This window comes from Phymastichus coffea, unplaced genomic scaffold, assembly GCF_024137745.1.
Source record: "Phymastichus coffea isolate CEN01 unplaced genomic scaffold, Cenicafe_Pcof_1.1 PCOF00047, whole genome shotgun sequence".
NCBI classification, from domain to species: Eukaryota; Metazoa; Arthropoda; class Insecta; order Hymenoptera; family Eulophidae; genus Phymastichus; species Phymastichus coffea.
The window spans coordinates 1,576,257-1,596,881 of NW_026706858.1; the positions used below are offsets into that span (position 1 = coordinate 1,576,257).

A 20,625-nucleotide genomic window follows, 5' to 3' on the forward strand; every position below is an offset into this window, starting at 1 on the left:
GAGAGAGAGAGAGAATAGGGGGTCTGGCTGCGGGAGAATTCCAATAAAGCATTTGGCTTTTCTTTGCCGCGCGGCTAAAAAACATTCCAAGGCGCGCGCGCTCTCTTTCGAAACGTTCAATTTGGAGGGAAAAAAACATAAAATAAAAGACTCATCGAAATAAGACGATCGATCGGCACCGTAAAATGCTTTTCCAATCGGCGCCGAAATTACAGTCGGCGCGGCGCGATCAAAGAGAGCTAGCTCTGGCCGCGTCCGGCGAATTCCGCTTGACACAGACATTACGCGCCGACGCTCGGATGGACACGCGCGAGCCTTTCTTCGAGCTAATCGCCAAAGCCCAAGCTCGACTCGCGAGGTCGTTAGGAGAGAGCGGCTCTCGGGCTCACCTGTCGCGAGCAATCGAATTTTCGCGGCCGCGCGACAGCGCTGTACCCGTGTCGCAGCGCCGAGAGGAGCACGGGCAATTTCGATAAAAGGCTTTCGGCGCCAAGCGCACCTGTCCCCCGCCCGTAAAAGCTCGCCGCGTCCTAGGCTATAAATAAAACCGAGTAATTTCTAATTCCAGGCCGACCAAACTGTCTCTCCCTCTCGTTTTTCGTTCAAAGAGAGAGAGAGAGAGTAATCCTTTTTCGCAGTGCACATTCGGCGAGCCGGCAATCAAGCGTTGGATTCCAGTGCGCGTCCGTTTTGTATTGTGCGAGGCGCCCTCGCGGCACGTACACCCTCGCACTCCATTATCTCGCGCGCTCTTTTGTGAGCGCTCGCGCTCGCGCAGCTATTATTCGTCGAAAATCCCTCAATCATGTTTCACTTCATAACTCTCTCCCTCTCTCTCTCTCTCTCGGCGATCGATCGGCTTTGTGTTTATATCGAGACTCGCCGACCGACCGACTGCGCGAATAAAAACGTCAGGAGAGCAAATAAAAAGCCAGAGCCGGCTTTCCCACGTAGCGCGTGCACGCGGAAGCCACGCTTAATTGGACGTGCGACCAAGCGCCCGGCTAATGCATGCACGCTCCGCGCGATTCAATTAATAAACCAGCTCTTAATTCGCGCTTCCGCTCGGACCTCTCGCAGCGCCAGCGACTGTCCTTCCCTCTTTCCCTCCTTTTTTTTCGCATCTTTCCAACTCTTTGTTGTTCGCGCCAACGGCGAGGATCACTTTTAACGGCCAGATTCTTTGCTCTCTCGAGTGCGATGAACTTGTCGGGAATGCGCGCGTTTTATGAGTTGCGCTCGGCTTCGGCTGTTGCTCTTTATTTCCGACGCCTAGCTGAATGTATTAATTCGTAGAGTTGCTCTCTGTGGAAACGAAATTCCGAAAAGAAATTCCTTTGTTGGAGCAATCAAGCCCGAAAATGAGTGAGCCGTTTTTTTTGAGAGAGAGAAACTGTGACTCGGAGGCTCGAAGAATCGCAAAGCGCACTCGCGCGTGTGCCGAGGAGCCTGTGGGTTTCTTTGATTTTCAGATTTTACGAGCTCCGGCCCTCGCTCGACTCGCACCACCGAGGCGTTAAAGGACGTCGGCCCTCCCACGATACTTTTTATGAGCTCAACAGCCGCCTTGTTACAGTTTATAGTTTTTAGAAAATTTTCCAGAGCCAGAAGACATTTATTGATTTTCTTTCACACGGCTGACTCACATGTGTGTCAAGTGGAATATTATTCATGAATCCGCTTGGAAGAACGAAGCAAATAAGACTCGAGCGGACCTCATTATTGAAATTTGCAATTCATCGATCATCATTCTTTCTCGATCGTAACATTAGAGTTATAACGAGCCTTATCTCATTTGCACATTTGTCGACGAAGTCAGAGCTGGCTTGCCGTTTATGACGTAATAATGACCAATCGAATTGAAATTCAGGAAAATAGCGATATTTCGAGTATTGTTGCTATGAACATTGCGCTAACGGCACGTGCGCTATCAGGGAAAAAGAAAATCAGTTTGACTAGCAAGAGTTGAATTGAGTGTGGTGAGAACGGCAAATATTGATCGATGATAAAACGCTGAATTAATAGCATGCGGCAGAGGTGAGCGATGGCTCATACCGGATTATTTCTCAACGGTTTTTCTACGCTCCAGTTTTGAAAACCGAAGTGTGCTTTGCAATTGAGGTCATGAATAATTCAACAACGTCTGCCAGCGAACAGGCGTGAAGAAAACACGTATGTTCCTGCGTACGCGCAACGGCGCGAAGATAACCAGCTCCGTGGAAAAAGAGACGGGCGACGAGCGACGAGCGACGAGCTGGTAGCGAAGTCGAATGGTCCAACTTGAAAAGAAACAATGCCAGAGCTCGTGGGTGTAAAGTTGGGCCTCGGAGGCATCGTGCGATCCGCAAACACGTTCGAAAGTTGAGCCCGACCGAGAATGCCAAAAGTTAGGGGGAAACTTGGGTTCGGGGCGCGCGCTTTAATTAACTCGGATAACTGCATCTTCGCGGGCGAGCCTCCCGAAGACACGTAGCGTCGCGGAAATTCCGAATGTAGCGCCGACGCCGCGCGTTATTTTATTACCGCAGTGAAAAACTCGACGTAACCTGCGTACCTCACCTGTTGAAGCGCTTAATTATTCGCAGGCACGCGCGCGCCGGCAGCGGCTGGATCCGCTTTCCCCGTCGGGAATTCGGGGAGCGACGGACTGCACGTGGAGCGGAAATCGCACGCTCCGCGGGGCTCCAACTGGTCGCCGGCAACGCGATCGCCCGCCGGACTCGCGCGCGAACCGACACTGATTGCTCGCTCGACAGAGCTGCACCCACCAGCAAACGAGGAGTAGAAGACGGCCGTGGCTGCGCTCAGATCGTGATTCACTTTTGCGTGTTCACAGCGGCGCAAGACTACCAGAAGAACTCGCTGGAGATCCTGCCGGCCGGCGAGGTGCAGACCAAGGCGATAGGCTCCAAGATTCTGCTGACGTGCAAGCCGAAGGTTGCCGACTCGCGGCTGATCTCGGAAATCCAATGGATCGACCCCTACAACCGCGTGATCGACAGCTTGAGGTTGGTATCCGTTCGCTCGCTCCTCTCTCTCTCTCTCTCTCTCTCTCTCTCTCTCTCTCTCTCTCTCTCTCTCTCTCTCTCTCTGCGCGGTGCTATCTAACCTGCCTTTACTCTGGCTTTCGTACCGCACTTTATTCGATCGCCGATTCGATAGCGTTAATGCATCTACACGCTTTGAGACCCGTAGAATAGCAGACGCGAGACTTTGTCGTTGGCTACGAACACTAATCGACAGCGTTCTCTGACTTTCTCTTTCTGCACACAGACTCTACGTGATGCCGCTCGACAGGCGAGTACTCACCACACGCAGACTGTAACGCACAACTCGATGCAGAGAAGTTCTTTCTCAATTTTGACATCTCAGTATCCCTATACTACTTACGTCATCACCTCAGTCCAAGCACATCACGCTTGTAGATTTTTGCTCGTTTTGCTCTTGTTTTGCCACCAACTGCTTTCATTTGCATGCTTTCATTTACACCCACACACTCGGGAACAAGCGAGCGAGCTTCGCGGTAATCCTCGAGTGTGTGTGTTTTCCTCTGCCCTTTCTCTTACTCTCCCTCTCGTTTTGGATCATTCAGTTACTCAAAAGGACAATTAATTATCTCTGGTCTGGCCTACAATTACGCATTCGCAGTTTATTTCATTAAAAGTCCCAACCACGACGTCGACGGCAGCGGCGCGCTCGCGACGATGTCACGCAGTCCCTCGGTCTCTATTCATCGTCGTCGTCAAGCGCTCGTCGTTATCGCCCCCGCCTCTCTCTCCTTCTCTCATCGTTTGCAATTATTTTTCTCTCTGTTCTCACGACATTTGCGCTCTCTCGCCAGCGCGGATCACACAATAGACCCTCCATTTGTTTTCTTGCTTTTCATCAATCTATTTTGCATCCACCTCATTCTCTGGATCATCATCCGTCTTACCCATCAACTCATTCGCGTAGCACTCGAAGCGTATATTCAGCGTGCGATCGTTGCGTTAACTTTCGTCCCTCTCTGTGCAGCATGTCGCCCGGCTATTCCAAGCCGATGATGTACACAGAGGTGCACCCGGATAACAGCATCTCGCTGTTCTTCAACAATCTGAATGAAGAGCAAGCCGGCAAGTACATCTGCAAGGCCAAGTACGCCAACAACGAGCTGCTCACCAAGCACGTGACTATCGAAACCATAGGTAGGTAGCAGCAATCTCCCCTTCTTACGCGTCTGACTAACGAACACGATCGCCGCTCGCCTCTTCCCGCGTAGTGGCGCTCACGTGGGTGGACGCCCCGGAAAATCAGTACCCCATTCTCGGCAAGGAGTTCAAGATCAAGTGCGAGGTGCGCGCCAGACCCGCGCCCACCGTCGACTGGATCTTCCGCGACGAGAACATCAAGACCAACGATCATTACGTGATAGAGACGCACGCTCTCAAGATCAAGAGCGTCAAGCTGGACGACGAAGGCGTGTACACCTGTCGCGCTTCCGTCACCGACACCGGCGAGCTCGAGGAGCGTGCCATTCGCGTCGAGGTCAGTTGGAAGCCGCGTCGCCTCGCCCGGCTCCCCGCATCTCCGACTAACGATGTTGCGCGTTTCGTCGACAGGTGCACGTTCTGCCGAAAATCGAGGAGTTCCAGGACACGGTGGTGGAGGTGATCGAGGGCGAAACCGCCAACATCGTGTGCAAAGGCCAAGGTAAGCCGGCACCCAAGTACACCTGGGTGAAGAGCCTGACCAAGGAGAACTTGGCCACGGCCGACCGCTTCGGCGTGAACGAGGACACGGGCGCGCTGACGATCAGCAACGTGCTCCGCGAGGACACCGGCGAGTACCAGTGCACGGCCACCAACTTGGCCGGCTCCGACACCATGAACATCCAGGTGAACGTGATCGTCAAGCCCAAGATCATGGAGTTCCTCAACCAGACGATGCCGCAGCTGAACCAGGTGACGATGGGCTGCCGCGCCTTCGGGCGGCCGCCGCCGAGCATCACCTTCCGCAAGCACACCTCGGAGAAGCCCTTCCTGATCGGCGGCCAACCCGGCGACGACCGGATCAAGCTGGTCAACAAGGTCGACGATCAGAAGGGCGAGACTCTGGCCGAGCTGACGATCGACTCGGTGCACAGGTACGTATCACGGGCGCCGGTCGGCCTCCACTCCCCGGTCCACTACTACATCGCTGGCTGTGCGCGCGCGCAGGGAGGACGACGGCCTGTACGAGTGCATAGCCAACAACAAGGGCGGCATGGCTTTCAAGAACGGCCACCTGACCGTGGAGTTCCCACCGTCGTTCGCGTCGATGAGCAACCGCACGATCTGGTCGTGGGACGCGCGCCCAGTCAATTTGACCTGCATCGCCGAGAGCATACCCAACGCGACTATCCGCTGGACCTACTACGGCGAGCGCCACGTGGAGGGCGACCCGTACATCCAGGTCATAGGCAACGTCGCGATCTCCACGCTGCAGATCAAGCCAATCGACAGGCGCTACTACACCTCGTACCTCTGCATCGCCACCAACCCGCACGGCGAGCGCACGCACCGCATGGAGCTGCGCGAGGCGCCCAAGCCCGCCGACGTGCCGCAGGTCACCATGACCGAGGCCACCGCCACCACGATGGCCTTCAGCATCGTGCCGCCGACCGCCCCCGACGACCTGCCCATCAGGACGATCACCGTGCAGTACCGCAAGCAGGAGACGCCCTGGGACTTTGCGCGCAACCGCACCTGGACCGTCGGTAAGTCCGCGGCAGCGCGGCCCGCGAGCGGCCCTCGAGACAGACTGACGTTTCGGTGGCGCGGCAGGCTCGCAGACCGGCTACGTGGTCGAGAACCTGGAGCCGCAGACCAACTACGAGTTCCGCTTCGCGGCCTCGAACGACGCGGGCCGCGGCCACTGGGCGATGAACAAGGTCTTCACCACGACGATGCGCAACGTGCCGGGTCTGGTGCGCTTCTACCCGCTGCCCGACGAGAGCGGCTACGTCAAGGGCGACCTCGCCAACAGGTACTGGCTCAAGTGGTCCGCGGCGCCGGACAACGGCGAGCGAGTTCTGTCCTACCTCGTGCGCTGGTGCGAGGTCAAGCGGTACAGCGGCAACCAGTTTGTCGTGCAGGACTCCTCGTGCTCGAGCAGCACTGAAACCACCGCCCGCGATTACTGGATCGAGCACCTCTCGCCGGACACCTACTACAGAGCCGAGGTCAGGGCTCGCAACATTCTCGGAGACGGGCCCGTCGCTAACGTCACCTTCAGAACCAACAGAGGTGAGTTTCCTTTTTTCTGTCCCCCGATTCTTACACTTCTGCTCGTTCACTAATGTTGACGCGCTCTTTTTTGTACTATTATTTTCGCGTCACTTTTTTTCAACGTCGTCCGTTTGACGATTCAGCGTGTATTCTCTATAACTGTGATATTTTACGTACACTACTTCGCAACACTTTTTTTTTTCTTAACTACTGTATAGTGTAACTGTGTATTAAAACCAGCCCGCGACAGCTTGACTTTAACAACGTAAAATGTGGGAGCTATGACAAGTCACGGCAATTAGTCGCTTTGGTCGAGCTTGTTCAAGCGTCGTAGGTGTGTAGTTCGTTATTTGGACGAGACATACTCGTGCGAATGAAAATCAACCATACACGATGGCCAAGCCTTTCAAACACAAGCTTTTTATTATTGTTCAGAGACTGAGGGCTATGTAGTGGACAAACGGATGATTGCATCTGGCGGAGTCGCCATCCAGCTCGCCGTGAACGTCTTTGCCGCAACACTTACGATCCTATCTCTTGCCGCTTAAAGAAAAGCACCGAGAATGGCAGATCATATTTATGTGTATTTGCGTATGTGTGCGTGCGAGCGTTCCGTTGTCCGTGTCCCGTGTGTGCGCAATCGCCATTGTCACTGCCCAGAAAGGAAGGTCAGCGCGCCTCGAAAAACGTACCCGAAAGAGACAACAATAGACTATTCTGAGCGCGCTTCTAACGCATTTCTCGTTACAACGATAGCGCCCGTGCGCCGGGCTCTCGGCCGCGGAGATCGGCGATCGCGGCCGTCCTCTTCTCCGCGAGCGCGCAGCCCACGAAAAAGCGGGCGAGATCGCGGCGAAGAGTCGCGCGCTCGAAGGACCGGAGGGGGACACACGCTCGAAGCGCTCTCGGCCGCGTTCCCGCGTCGACAATGCGCGCGGCGCGCACTCAATTACCATTCGTCGATTACTTTAGCGTGTAAGCTCGGCGTCAAAGATTTACGGTATACATTCCGACGCGAGAATAATGTATTCTCCTTGAAAGACATCGTCGAGGAGAAAGGAACGCTCAGAGCCGTCGATGTTTCGAACGGCGTATTTATAGTTTTTCGCGCCTGCCCGCTCATTGTTGACAAGCCCTGCTGCCGGTACGTTCCTTTGATTCGTCCGTTTCTTTCCCCCAACGCGCGAAACGCTCGAAAGTACAGGAGCTTGAATTTTGTCTGCGAGCGCGCATTTTCTACAATCTGTACCGATGAGCCTAATACGCACGATATGAGAGTCGCGATGCCTTGTATTGCCAAATTGTTAGTGTTCACGAGTAGTTTTCCATAAGTCAGATTATCGATCGGAGGCTCCAATCATATTTTTAGAGACTTTTTAAGTAGCGCTCAGATTATACCTAAGCAATCGATATAATTTATTTGCCTCGTAAACACTGTCATTTACAATAAGATGAAACTATAATGAATACATCTTCATCGCTGTTTGTCTTTTCCTTTAGCCAGATTATGTATTTAGTCGCGAAGACGATGCGGTCCAAAAATCAATGTAAACACTTTCACGTACTTGTACACTTATCTCGAAAAGAAGAAAGATCGCACTTTACAAAATCGCGTTCTCAACGCACAACATTATCAATAAATTTTCTTTTGTGCATTTAATTCTTTGTCTAAAAAAAGCCTTTCATTTTGTTTTTCTTCTTTTTGATCAAATCAGTTGACATAGTTTTCCGCTTGTTCCGAATTATTATTCCGCCGAGGCACGCTGTTTCTTTCAAAGCGCATCATCTGTGAATTTACTTTCAATTAATTTAGGGATGTGTAGTCAACTGCTCTACATGATTACGTTGGCAAATGTCATTAGCGTTACTGTTACTGTGTACGTCGTCATCCATTTGACGATTTATCAATAAGTTAGGTAACATTATTATAATAAGGGTAAAGTTTCATCAATTACCAACTAGTTCTAGTTAGATTAATCATTATTTGTCCGCTGTGCGTTCGGTTTAATTGACTGCTAGCGAAGGCAAATCAATCGCGTCGAAATTAGACCGCGAGCGTGGTCTGGCTGCAGTTTAGTCGCATTCGATCAGAAAAGGATCGCGAAGCAACGTCTGGGAATGCCGAAAAAAGCTCGGGGCGACGATCATCGGTCGTAGCATTCGACTTTTACGCGCGCGACACTCTCGTGCAACGCGATGCATGCCGTGCATTTTTATCATTTGCATTTCGTTTGGCTCTGTTGCCCCGCCCCCTCCTCTATCTCGCTACCGCGCTCTTTTCATCGGCTCCCTGAAAAGCCCGCCGATCGACCTTTTATTCGCGCTCTTTTTCGATTTCTCAGCTCTGTTCTTGTTCGCGGAACACGTTTGCAACGCATCTCAAAGAGAACACAATCGAATCCAAGGTGCGACGGTGGCGTTAATCGGCGGCTGCTCGAGCGAGCAGCCTCGTCAACGGAAATAAGCCGAGCGAGCGAGCGAGAGACGGCGGGAATTCCTCGATTTCCGCCTCGTCGAGGCGCGATTCCGACGCGAACAACGACGGGCTCTGGTTTTACGGGGCTCGAGCTCGTTTCCGCAAATAGAACAGCTACTCGGTGAGCCACAGCCAGCGAAAGGGCTATACATTGTGCATCGGCGATTGGCGGCGGCGCGCTGCAGCCATTACCCGATTTCGGTTACGACTTTCTCAGCCGAGTCTTCGCTGACTCGCTTGTTTGACTCGAAGAAAGAAAGAGGGAGGCTTAGGCGGCTTGGATCAGCTGCGGACAACTGCTCGAATGCCGATTATTATGATAGTCGTGCCGACGAGCTTGAGGCGCTGGAAGGAGCTACGCGACGGCGAGTGGCGTTGGTAGAAAGAAAGGCCGCGCAAAAGCGACAAACCGACATACGCGCACACGGCCACCCTCCTAATTGTATGTCTCGAGCGTGTAGACCGCGTAGAGCTAGCGGCCGTGCGCTTGTGTGAGAGAGCGTACACGTATAATTAAAGCTATATACATATAAGTAAGCGCCTGTGCGTCGCCGACTCTAGCCGCAGCAACGTACACGTCTATGCATTAGATTATACTATAGTTTTATTTCGAAGCATTTATTATCATTATATTGTAAATAACACACGAAAACAACAGCAAATGAGAAATATACGAGATACGTATGTATCTCAAACGAACATCAGTACAGCACTTGCGAGGTCCCGGCGATCAAGTCAATTTCAAACGCTTCGTGTTGCTTTTTGGTTTTTCTTTTTATTTTTACATTCCACTTTGTTTACTCGGTCCCTCAAATGATTATGGGCCTTTCTCACACGACGAGCAATAACATTTTTAAAAAGTAAAAATGAGCAATCTGTTTTGTCACACACGAGCGACACGAGAATTTGCATTGGCTTTTTCGGCGAGTCCGCAAATCAATGATTTCATTTCTCACGCACACTCTCAACTACCAAGTGAGCAAGTACAGTAAAGAGTAGCCGAAAAATCCACCAATGCAAATCCTGTCGCGCGCAGGGGTCTCGACTATGAGGAGACACTCTCTGTCTGTGCAAATTCGAACAATGGTAATTATGAACATTGACAAATCAGCATTTCTAAAAGAACGATTAACCTAACATCAACAACGACAATCGCTCACTCTCTTGTCTAACAAAAAGGTTCTGTCTCTCACGGGCGGCAAGCACATTATTGTACATCTCTTTAGCAAAAGTAGTGGCTGTCTATATATATCTCTCTGTCTGTCTGTCTGTCTCTCTCTCTCTCTCTCTCTCTCTCTCTCTCTCTCTCTCTGTCTCTCTGGTGCCTGAGCTGCAGTGTAATTACGTAGAGTAGCCGAGTAGTAGATAGACTAACACGCGGCCCCCTTTCCCTTCCCTTTTTTACACTTTCACGCTATTTACCTGCAACGGCGTCTTTTTCGCGCGTCTTCCATCCCATGTACACGCGAAAAGAGGCAAAGTCCCTCTCATCCCTTGTCCGTCGTCGTTTTATCGCCAGCTGCATCTTCCTTTCCCAATGGCCTCGCGCGCAATTGCCAAGCTGCTGCTTTTCAAGCTTCCGCCGCAGCAGAACTATCAACGCTTCAGCATCCCTCCTCTCGCATCTCATTCATTTGCCAGCTCGCTCATTCATTCGGCCGCTCATTCGTTCATTAGTGTGCGCTACTTCGCTGAGATTAGCACGTTTAAATTGAACCAAAATCAGCCTTTTACCTTTCCCTCCTGTTTTTCTCGCTATGCCGTCTTTTCCGGATTTCGGACGCGGAACACTCGAACAATACACCGACACTGTCACTTGCCATACACCAACTTCAATTTGGACGTGCTCACCTAAGAAGCTATACTTGTGTATTGATACACGTGTTTGCGACATAGGCTTGCCATTCTTGTGTGTATACTGTCCGCGCAGGTAGATAAAAAAGCAAAGCCAAGAAAAGAACGAGAAAACGAAACTCGATAAGAAACAAAAGCAATGTAGTAAAAGAACGAGCGATTGGCTATTAACGCACATTGCGATATGTATTTTGTCCTCTTTCTTTTTATTTTCTGCTCTTTTTAATTTTCTCACTCTCTGTCTCTTTACGATTACCATTATAACATTATAAATACCATTATCTGTGTAAAATATGTAAGAGTGCATTGACGCGCGGCTCTCACGCGGCACGTGTTTGGTGATGTACGCTCTGCTTATTGTTTCTTTCGTAACGATCGAACGTCAAGAGCGCCAGTATGTTTTCAAATCATCGGATACGCCGTGGTGCGCGCGCTCGACAGGTGGTACTCCTCTTGGTCTTTTGATTCTAAAGTTTTTTCATGCGGGGCCCATATACGCGTTAGTATCCGCTGCGCCATTCATTGCGTTGAGTCTTTCTCTTTCCTTTCTCTCTCTCTCTCTCTCTCTCTCTCTCTCTCTCTCTCTCTCTCTCTCTCTCTCTCTCTCTCTCTCTCTCTTTCTTTCTTTCTCTCGCTCTATCTCTTCATTGAGGCAAGCGAGAAAATTCTGCGATTATTCGATCGATTGCTTCCCAAGAGCGAATGCTTTTTGCGCGCGGATATCTCATTGATGCTTTTAATTTGTCTGAAAAGAAAGAAACGACCATTACAGGATTAACAGGCCTCACTGACATTTCATCACCAAGCATCGGCCGTTGTTTTTTAGCTTTTTGCACTAACATTATTACGGCACATCGGTGTCGGACGCACGAGTGACGCATGTCAATTCTCGATTATAGGCAACACGCACGCAGCTATGCTACCACCGAAGAGCATCGACAGTTTGGTCATCATCCTCACCGTCGTCGCCGTGCTCGTCGTCATCCTGCTGATAATGGATGGCGTGCTTTTCTGCGTTTGCAAGTCAGGTACAAGTGCCGACCAAAGTAGTCGCGCAACAGTCGCGACAGATTCGCATCACTAATCGATGATTGCTCGCTTCGCAGGAATGATTTACTACCTAAGGGAGAGATCGCGAAGGAAACCAGTCGACGAAGAAGACGCCAAGTTGGGCAGGTACGTACAGACGACGATAAAAACTTGTCGCTACACCATCATTTGTAATCAATACGTATCTTCTTTTCGGTGTATCTCTCTTTTGTCGATATATAATATATTTATAAATGTACATCTACATACAACTATTTTTTTTTATAGCCACGACACGTCGCGCGCATTAACCATTCGGACATGCAAACGAAGATCACTCGCAAACATTCATACTCACACTGTACAGACGATCGTTCGCGCTCATTGACAATGAAACTCGACGCACACACACACACACACAACACAGACGCGCACGCACACCCAATACGTTACCATCTGTGCTTTGGCAAGTTTGGCGCTGTCATGTCATCGAATTTTTCACGCGCTATTCTTGCCGATAATAATTACTTGTCGGTTCATTGACTCTTGCATTCTTGTCATTCTCCCTTTTCATCCAATCACATTAACATGTATCTGACCGTTGCCAAACGCATTCTCATTAAATGTCATTGTGATACTAACTCTTACTTTAATTGTCTATTTTTATGTTGTTCACTCTCATAACATCAGCCTTCTGAATGAAATTTTTTTTTTGTTTTAATGTCAAAATTGTGTGTAATACTGACGTTCTGTTTTTTCTCACCGTGCCAAATATAGTCTTTACGGTTGGCGATTCCCATTGCCATATTGCGACCAAAAAATGGCCAATGTCGCCGGGGTGACGGCCATACAAGAATCGGGTAGCGGCAAAAGTACCATAACCCTGGTCAAGCACACTGCCATGTAAGGGCGCCTATCTATCAAAAAAAAAAAAATTTTCTTTTATTTATTTTTTTTTCTTACATGATCTAGAGAAGGTTTTCCTCGACGAACTATGCATGAGGCAGTAAACCCCGCTGATTATTTAATTTTTTTATTTTCTCTCTTTCTCTCTCTCTCTATCTTTCGCATGTAGTTCGAAATTTTCTTTGAGCGCAAATCTGTCTTTTATTGGTTGTGAGCGTGTCTTTGGTAGTTTATCGACTGCACAAACTTGTTGCTCTCCTGGTCGCTCGGGCAAATGTCGCATATGTATGTAAAAATACAGCTATCTATCGAGCGAGTGTGTGCGTGTACGGCACCGAGCGGATAAGAGAGTGCGTATAACGAGAATTTCTTTTGTATACGACTTTAGTCAGGCCTATTGTACGGCCCCCGCCGACCACTTTTTCTCGCGTATGTCTTTCTACTTTTTTCCATTCTCGACTGGCTCGCGCGCGACGACCACTTCATTCCGCATTGCCACGCGTGCGCTCACGAGTGAAAACCTTGCCTCTATAAGCAGCTTTTGTACATGTCTGTCGACGTATATTGTAGAACCACGTTGAAACTTGATTTTCTTTTGTTGCTCTCCTCCATCGTTTTAGGTATATATTGAGCACATTTGATTTTCCGATTGGTTGTTCTATTGCCCCTTCCTGTTTCTTTTATTTTATTTTATTTTTTTTGTTATTCACGTCAATTGACCCCGTGCTTGATTGAATCGAGTGAGAAGTATTAGAACGTCTGTGATTAAAAAAACATGGTGCGGAGTAGCAAACGCACAGCGAGCTGCTCCGAGAATAATTTGAGCGGCCGTTCAAATATGGCACTTGAGTTACATTTCCGATTTGTGTTCTGTCATCCATCCACGTCCTTCATAATTAATCATATCATTGTACATTTGACCACTGGTATTCTAAGCTTTGACTATGTTGCACGTTCTATACTACACACTACGAGCTTAGTCATTATCCCCTAGTTATTCCCCACTTTTCAGCGCATCCACTCGTCACAAATTACGAATAAAGCTCCATTTCCTCTGATAGTCTACTTAAAAGTCCATCAATTGATAAAACCATGGCATGACTCTTGAGTATCCGTAATCGATGTAACGTATTTGCCAGCGAGAACAACTTTTCCTAGCTATTATTGATATCCGCGACCAATTGTTCTGTTGCACAGAGACGAGAAGGAACCGCTGAAGGAGGAGAAGAAGATCACGCCGATCATCGACTCAGGATTACCGCGAGACACATCGGTGCACTTCGACGGCAAGAACTCCATCTCGAAGACGGGCTTCGTGGCTAAGGACTCGGCCGTCTAGATATTCTTCCGGCGTACTAGATTGTAAATCCTCTCTTTCTCCGAGCGATAACGAAGCGGAGCGCGCTCACACACAATGTCATCTATGTACACCAGCCATTGCCACGAACAAACATGCCCGAGCTTACGCAAGCTCACCAACTCGAAACGACCTGTAATCCCGGTAAATCCCCTCACACACACACACACACACACACACACACACACACACACACACACACACACGCGCGCGCGCACGCACGCACGCACGCACACTCACTCGCTCCCGCTACGAAGTATCGCTGATGTCGTTTCGAGTTGCTGGCACGGCCACTTCGAGAAGGGTAATGACACATGCGATGCACACGAGCTTAAACCAAGCGAATATTCAGTCAATGTGTGGATATAACTATGTATTTTTTGATGTCCCTTTCTCGACGACGAGACACAATGACAATATGCTATCAACTCTTGAGTTTTTATGAGCAAGAGCGAACAAATTAGCAAAGACAAAAAATTTAATGTCGTTTGAAAAAATAAAAAAAGGAAGAAGAAATTGTAAACAGAACGTGCCGACAGAGCGCATCGACTTCATTTACGTTATTATGTATGGTGTGTGTTTATTTATACTCACACTTATGCACACTTGGAGAAGACGGATATCCTACGTTCGCAGTCTAGTACGTCGGCTTGAATCCGATCTCTCGTTACGACCATTTATTCCTACTCTTTTTAAATGTAAATACGTTTTTCCTTGGATAGTATTATATCGTATTAATCCCCCTTTTATCCTATTCAAGCTGTTTTCCTTACGTACTAGAACTTGACTAAAACAAAGAAAAGAAGAAAAAATAAACAAATTTTTCTTTGAGGAAAAATAAATGCGCTTTAGCGTGATTTGTCGTTCATGGCAAGTTCAATCATTAATACGTGTTTCTACTTACTTCGTTAAAGACTGAGTCATGTCTACTAAATTCTCATGATTGCATAACAATCGGTATTTATTAATTGCAAATGATGCATTTTCTTTTTATAATTATAACAAGCGAGTTCTGGACAAAACCACGTATGTTCATCTCTCGGAAACTCCATGACAGCCAAGTTCTCACAGAATTACTTAATTTTTTAAAAGGTATTTAAGCCATGCGTATTGTATTGAATTTTACAACTTGAATATGTAACTGTTGCTTCTATGCCATTTGTTCGTTTTTATCGTATATAAGATTTGTATTTTTTAAAGAAGAGCGCGGACATGCCAGAAAATCCGGAACATGCGCGCCTGTGTGTATGTGTGTTTAATCTGTATTCTCAAACTGAAACGTTTTTGCTGGCAGTCAATTTTATGATTTGAATTTGAAAACAACGGTAAAAAAGTCAGCTATTCATATAGAAGTTAAGATATTGCTTAAAAGTGGCAAAAAAAAAAAAAAAAACAGTTAAAATTGTGATAAGTCTTTTGTAAATGCTTGTAAACGTTATTCCCTAGTCTTAGAAAGATGTTTGACAAAAATCTGGACAAGACGAGAGAAAAATAACACTATTGACAAATGTAGTCGTCTCGGTCGAGGCAGAATAGCGTTGTACTCGCGACGAGTAGAAGACGATCGCCATTTTTTGCGATCGCTTCTCCCTACAAACGTAGCTTTTTTACACAGAAAATAAAAACGACATTGCGGAATTTTTGGCCAAATATATAAATATATAGATTATAGTACTTACTAGCTCAATAAGTCATATAAAAACTGTTGATTTGCGCAAAGCGTTTTCTGTAAATTGGTAAAAACTGTAAGCAGTTGAAAATTAAAGGACGAGTCTCCAAGAGAGTTGACAATTAGACTTGTACTTTTTAATAGTGCTGATTCTTTTTTATTTTTCAACTGCGGCATAGATGTGGTGAAATGTATAAGATCGTCGTATTCTGCACTCATTCACTGTCGATATAAATATATATAAATTAAAGTTGTGCAGAAAATAACGATTAATAATCTAGTACACACAGCAAAGATAGGCTTTTTACAGAAATATTAGAGACCCACAACTTCCAGTTTTTTCCAAACTCTACAATTAGCTTTAAGCCAATTAGATTTAAGCATATTTTTTATGTACTATGCTTTATTTGTATGCCACAATGACAAAAGACGTTAATAAAGGAAAAATAAACATTGTCGAAGGTCAAAGCCACAAAAAAAAAAATAAGTTTTATTCTATTGCATCTAGTTTCATCAAATTTTATTAAATAGTTACAACAGAACAGCCTTACGCGTAATATGGCATCGGTATTTACAACCGTTGAGGAACACGAACCCGTCGTACCTCATCTACTGCGTCACAACTTGTTTATCTCCCTCTCTAAACGTCCTTGTTACATTTAATGCCACAAACACGTAAAGCGAGAACTTGCACACCTGAACTCAGCTTCAGCTCAAGTCTATTTATTCATTGCCCCATCAGAAGGGCGGCACTTTTATTGTTCATAAATGGTTATTTGTTCGTGTCGAATTACTCGAAGAATACTTGCGTTCACCCTAGAACAGTAGATAAGTGCTGTCGCAGCTAATGACGCCGACGGTACTATACGCATACCTAAGCAGCACGAATCTTGACAAAGCGTGTATTTCTGTTTTCTTCCGGCGAATGTGCTTTGGAGAAAAGAGATTTAGAACACTGGCACTGCGCGTCTAATCTATTGGATATGTTATGACAAATTTCAAAGACACAAACGCACGAATCAGTACATATAATTCCATCGAAATTAATTGTGGACGGAACTATTTGTCATTATCATACTTCGATTCCTTCGTTGGACGTTTTGCCTCTTTTACTCAATATGGTTTCACTATTTAACACAGGTGCAGCTGTCCGCGTGTGCCAAACGTACACCTGAAATTATATGCAAATTTTAATTGGTACTTGCTTGTATGAAAGCGAGTACGCCATCTACTACGAGCGATTCTAGCATGAGTATAAATTATTGTGGAGAGCATTAAGAAAGTCCATTTTTATCTCGTAAAATGTTTAAAATAAATTTTAATCAAATTTAATCAGCAGTTATCTTTGTACCGGTATATGCATACACTTAGATACCTACTTTACCGGCAAAAGATAATTAACTTTGATTTACTTCGTTTTTAGCAGTAACATTTATAGAAATTATATGACTAAACTATTTCACAGTGAACTATAATTACCTTAGTGCAACCATCAGCTAGACCTTCCAGCTCATCTCTTCGTGTAACCTTTTTCAGGATTTCGCTCTCCTGAAATCCACTTTGAATATTGTATGCAAAGAGAGCATGCTTTTTTTCTAGAATTACTTTTAAATTTATTCCAAAGCCAGCCATATCAATAGGGAAAGGCCTATCAGGTTTCCACACTGCATTAAAACCTGTGACTTTTTGCGTTGCTTTATCACAGATAGGTCTTTCCACCATTAAGCCACCAACAAGACCAACTGGCCAAACGCCTACTCTTTTCACTTTTGCAATCTATAATTTTATAACAACTTAACATCAGCTCATGTGATAGGTATTTCATCGAGAGTTAATTATTATGCTTACCTCTTTGAACAAATGCCGTGAGTATGTATTATCATCATCAGCAAAATATATTACACCATTGTGGCTCTCATTAAGATTGCTCCTAATCCACAATAGAGCAGCATTTCTCTGCTCAACACCTCTAGGCTTCTTCCAATTCTGATCATTCTTTTGGAGTTTATACTGAGGTGGTGTAGGTGCATGAAGGTGCGTATAAGTAAGGCCGCTTGAAGCAAGGAAATTTGTAACTAGTGGGGTTTTGTGAGGGGAATCTTCTATAACTATCCAATGAAAATTTGGTACAAGCAGAAAAGTTTGTGATAATCTAGTGAGTTCAGCTTTCTGTACAGGCCTTGTAAAAGTAGGTGTTATAGCGTAGATAGTAGGGCCATCGTTTGGTTTGCCAATGTCATTGTACTCTATTACAGCATCACATATCTTTGCACTTGTAGGCATTGGCATATGTACTGGCTCATTAATATTTTTGCAGGCTATCGATGCTGCCCTTATTGCTTCTAAAGAGTCCCTGGTCATCTTACATAATTCTTCTTGAGCTTTACAGTCTAAAAAGCAGGACAAGTAAGAATTAAAAATAAAAATTAATCGAGTTTGTCTTTACTGCATTCATGTCAAAACTAAGTATTCTCATGTTTGACTCATCGTATGGTAGATTGATGTTATCACAAAAATATTCTATCTTAGCCATTGGCTACTTTAGTCAAGGCCACAACATTGTAGATGAGGCTAGATAAAAGTAGCAGAAAACCTTTTGAAACATTTGATTTATTATTTTCAAGATTAGAACAAAGTTCCAAAATATTATGAAGGCTTATTTCAAATGACATGCATGTAAGCCACGTAAACGCTACAAATATGACAATGTAAACACGAGCCTCAAAATAAAAATTAAAAAATAATGATATTGTATTGGAAAAATGTCTTGGAGAAAATCTCAGCGATTCGTGATGTTTATTTTTTATATATTTTCGCGCGCGCCGAAGATACGTTGACATGTCACAACATGGAAAACAAGCACGCGGACAGTATAAGGCGCATCTTGAGATACGCAGATAGGCGGCGCACGTAAGGTAACATGCGTAAGTAAATGGGAGGAGGAGGAGTAGGACAAGGAGAAGGGCGTGGGGAGGGTCAACTACGGGTGTGTTGAGTCAAGAGGGAAAAAATCGAAGTATTAGCGCATGCACTCACTGTTGTAACTTTGCCAAACGACAAAGAGGAAGCCAAGAACGAGGATGGTTCTGCTGAGGAACATGAGGTAGAGCGGCCTGAAGCAGCGGCCGGTTTTGTGGAGCACCATGCTGGAAGCGCTCGCGGCGCCTTGTTCCAAACTGCTCGCGCTGCTGCTGCTACGCAAGCTGGCACTCTCTTTCTTCATCCTCACGAGTGGCCGACGCAGCGAATTGCTGGCACTCGCAGCCTCAAAGCCGCCGTGGCCGCTAGTAGCGAACGCCATAGTGACGCTGCTGCTGCTGCTGCTGCTGCTCCCGCCACCACCGCTTCATGCCAGCGCTCGCACTGCCGTTGTCGCTTGACCGAGCCATTACCCGAAGCGCTGGTCTGCTCTGCACATGTGCACCGGCGTACCGCGGAAATTCACCGCCGCACGGCTGCTTTTCAATAGACCCGCGCACTCGAGCCCACTTGGCTTTGCTTTTGATCGTCCTTCTTTTTATTCTGCTGGCACTGTCTCGAGGATATAACAAGCGCAGATTAGATTGCTTGTTCCGAGTCTGTTCGAGCCTTTTTCATTTGTCAAACGGTCGCCAAGTGGGGAAAAAAAATCGAAGCGCTCGATTATTTATATTAGTATCTGATAGCTACGTGCCACGAATCCGATAACGTGCGATAACGATACGTCTCTATTGAATTCAATCGTTCGGTTTTGTCTCTAATTTTTCGTCTATCCTCATTTCTCAGCCGCCGAACCATTCAAAAATAAAAATAATTAGGTCAGTCGCATTCGCAAACTCTCACGAGATGCGTACTCAAGGGTCCCGTGAAAAACCCATACTCTCCGTTCTATTGCCGCGAAGAAATTCTTCACACTTCCCTCGCAGTCTCGGCCTAACGAATCTTAGATTCACGCACTTCGTAGCAATTAGCAAAGGAATAAAGCGTCAGACGTGAATCGCAGATCGTCGACGTATAGATGAGATAATCCCATTGGCCGATAATTATGAGTCTTGGTTTGAGACGCTTTCGCTATAATTAGATTACGAGGAATAACGATCGATGTATTCCAAATAAATCCTTCGCTGTTCGAGCAAAACTAAGTCTTGGCGGTCGGTGCGGTGTCGCGCTCGCGGTCGCTGAGCGTCTCATGAAATTTCCGCCATGCACATCCGCTCCGATTGCCAAATGTTCATCGCACAGCGGCACCGCGTAATCCGCGACTACTCTCCAGCTAGCGATCGCATTGACTGGACAATGGAATTGGCTCGAGTCGATCGGTTGCGACGAGGCCTAGGCATTGGCAGGTGCAACGAGCGCGCGAAGCTTCGCGTTACGTAAAAGAAACGGAGTAGCAGCCTCGCGGATAATCAACTGTTTGTATAGCTCGATTGCGCAAACATGGTGTTTGTCTTTGAAGCGCGTAACGCCGGCGCGCGCCTGCGAAAGCGCTACCTGGCATCGAAAGTGAATCATCGTCTGTAATTAATAATCTCACTTGCAACAGACAGTGGCTGTCGGTCCATATCAGCGGATGATTGCGCGGGCCAGAGGATCGATCTCGAGAGGCACCGGGCTCGCAGCCACGGGCGCGACAGTGCGGCTGCAAAAAATTAAGCTCGCACGAGCAAGCGCAGATCGGAGGAGTCGCGCGTCCGGGGCTGAAGAATCGCGCGGGCGCGGAACTGGATATCCGGCCGAGATAAGCTGATAAGCTTTGGCTACGGTTGGCCGAGCAACGCGTGCACGTAGACTGTACTCGGGTGTAGACTGCGAGAGAAGCCGCGCTGCAGGAAGGTCGTTAACTCTTTGCCGAGCCCGGGCCGCGCGGATGCCCGCGGAGAGGAGCGCAGCTGCCCGAGGGCGCGGGCGCGGCGGAATATCGATCGCGCTGCGCGTCTGGGCGGTGCAGAGGTGCCGCAGCGCCGCCGATTCCCCCCCTCCCCCCCCCCCCCCCCCGGCCCCGGCCCGAAAATCCGCGCGCACGGCCGCGTCGCGCAAGTTTTCCAGCTCGGCCCGAGCCGCGCGCACGTGCGAACGGCTGCGGCACACGCCCGAGATAAGATAAGCA

The 20,625-nt window shown here is 47.5% G+C and overlaps 2 protein-coding genes across 6 annotated transcripts in view; one reads left to right on the plus strand and one right to left on the minus strand.

The window, feature by feature from the left end:
- LOC131665153 (fasciclin-2) overlaps positions 1 to 16,012 on the plus strand; it is a 37,994-nt gene extending 21,982 nt beyond the window's left edge. The window contains exons 2-12 of one of the 5 annotated variants that reach the window (XM_058936829.1): positions 2,837 to 3,008; positions 3,274 to 3,297; positions 4,015 to 4,184; positions 4,259 to 4,524; positions 4,599 to 5,122; positions 5,196 to 5,734; positions 5,802 to 6,263; positions 11,475 to 11,603; positions 11,682 to 11,751; positions 12,382 to 12,507; positions 13,708 to 16,012. In XM_058936829.1, the coding sequence (XP_058792812.1) occupies positions 2,837 to 3,008; positions 3,274 to 3,297; positions 4,015 to 4,184; positions 4,259 to 4,524; positions 4,599 to 5,122; positions 5,196 to 5,734; positions 5,802 to 6,263; positions 11,475 to 11,603; positions 11,682 to 11,751; positions 12,382 to 12,507; positions 13,708 to 13,849 (2,624 nt within the window). In that variant the 3' untranslated portion in view covers positions 13,850 to 16,012. Of the gene's footprint in view, positions 1 to 2,836; positions 3,009 to 3,273; positions 3,298 to 4,014; positions 4,185 to 4,258; positions 4,525 to 4,598; positions 5,123 to 5,195; positions 5,735 to 5,801; positions 6,264 to 6,680; positions 11,402 to 11,474; positions 11,604 to 11,681; positions 11,752 to 12,381; positions 12,508 to 13,707 lie in introns of those variants that run through there. The other 4 variants (XM_058936830.1, XM_058936831.1, XM_058936833.1 and 1 more) reach the window with 4 other exon arrangements.
- A 29-nt stretch (positions 16,013 to 16,041) lies between these two features.
- On the minus strand, positions 16,042 to 20,259 carry LOC131665159 (galactosylgalactosylxylosylprotein 3-beta-glucuronosyltransferase I-like). Its single transcript, XM_058936850.1, has 4 exons — positions 18,573 to 20,259; positions 17,385 to 17,926; positions 17,016 to 17,312; positions 16,042 to 16,707 (listed from the first exon to the last, which is right to left on the minus strand). Exons 1-4 carry the CDS (start codon positions 18,835 to 18,837, stop codon positions 16,609 to 16,611), a joined length of 1,203 nt encoding a protein of 400 aa, XP_058792833.1. The 5' UTR covers positions 18,838 to 20,259; the 3' UTR covers positions 16,042 to 16,608.
- Between the last annotated feature and the right edge of the window lie 366 nt (positions 20,260 to 20,625).

Bases quoted from the DNA above. Each gene is read 5' to 3' on its own strand.
- LOC131665159 (XM_058936850.1), bottom strand. From the start codon at position 18,837: ATGGCGTTCGCTACTAGCGGCCACGGCGGCTTTGAGGCTGCGAGTGCC. The intron at 17,927-18,572 runs GTGAGTGCATGC...CCTGCTTTTTAG, and splicing joins CGTTTGGCAAAGTTACAACA to ACTGTAAAGCTCAAGAAGAA. The intron at 16,708-17,015 runs GTAATTATAGTT...ATATAATTTCAG, and splicing joins TAGCTGATGGTTGCACTAAG to GTGTACGTTTGGCACACGCG.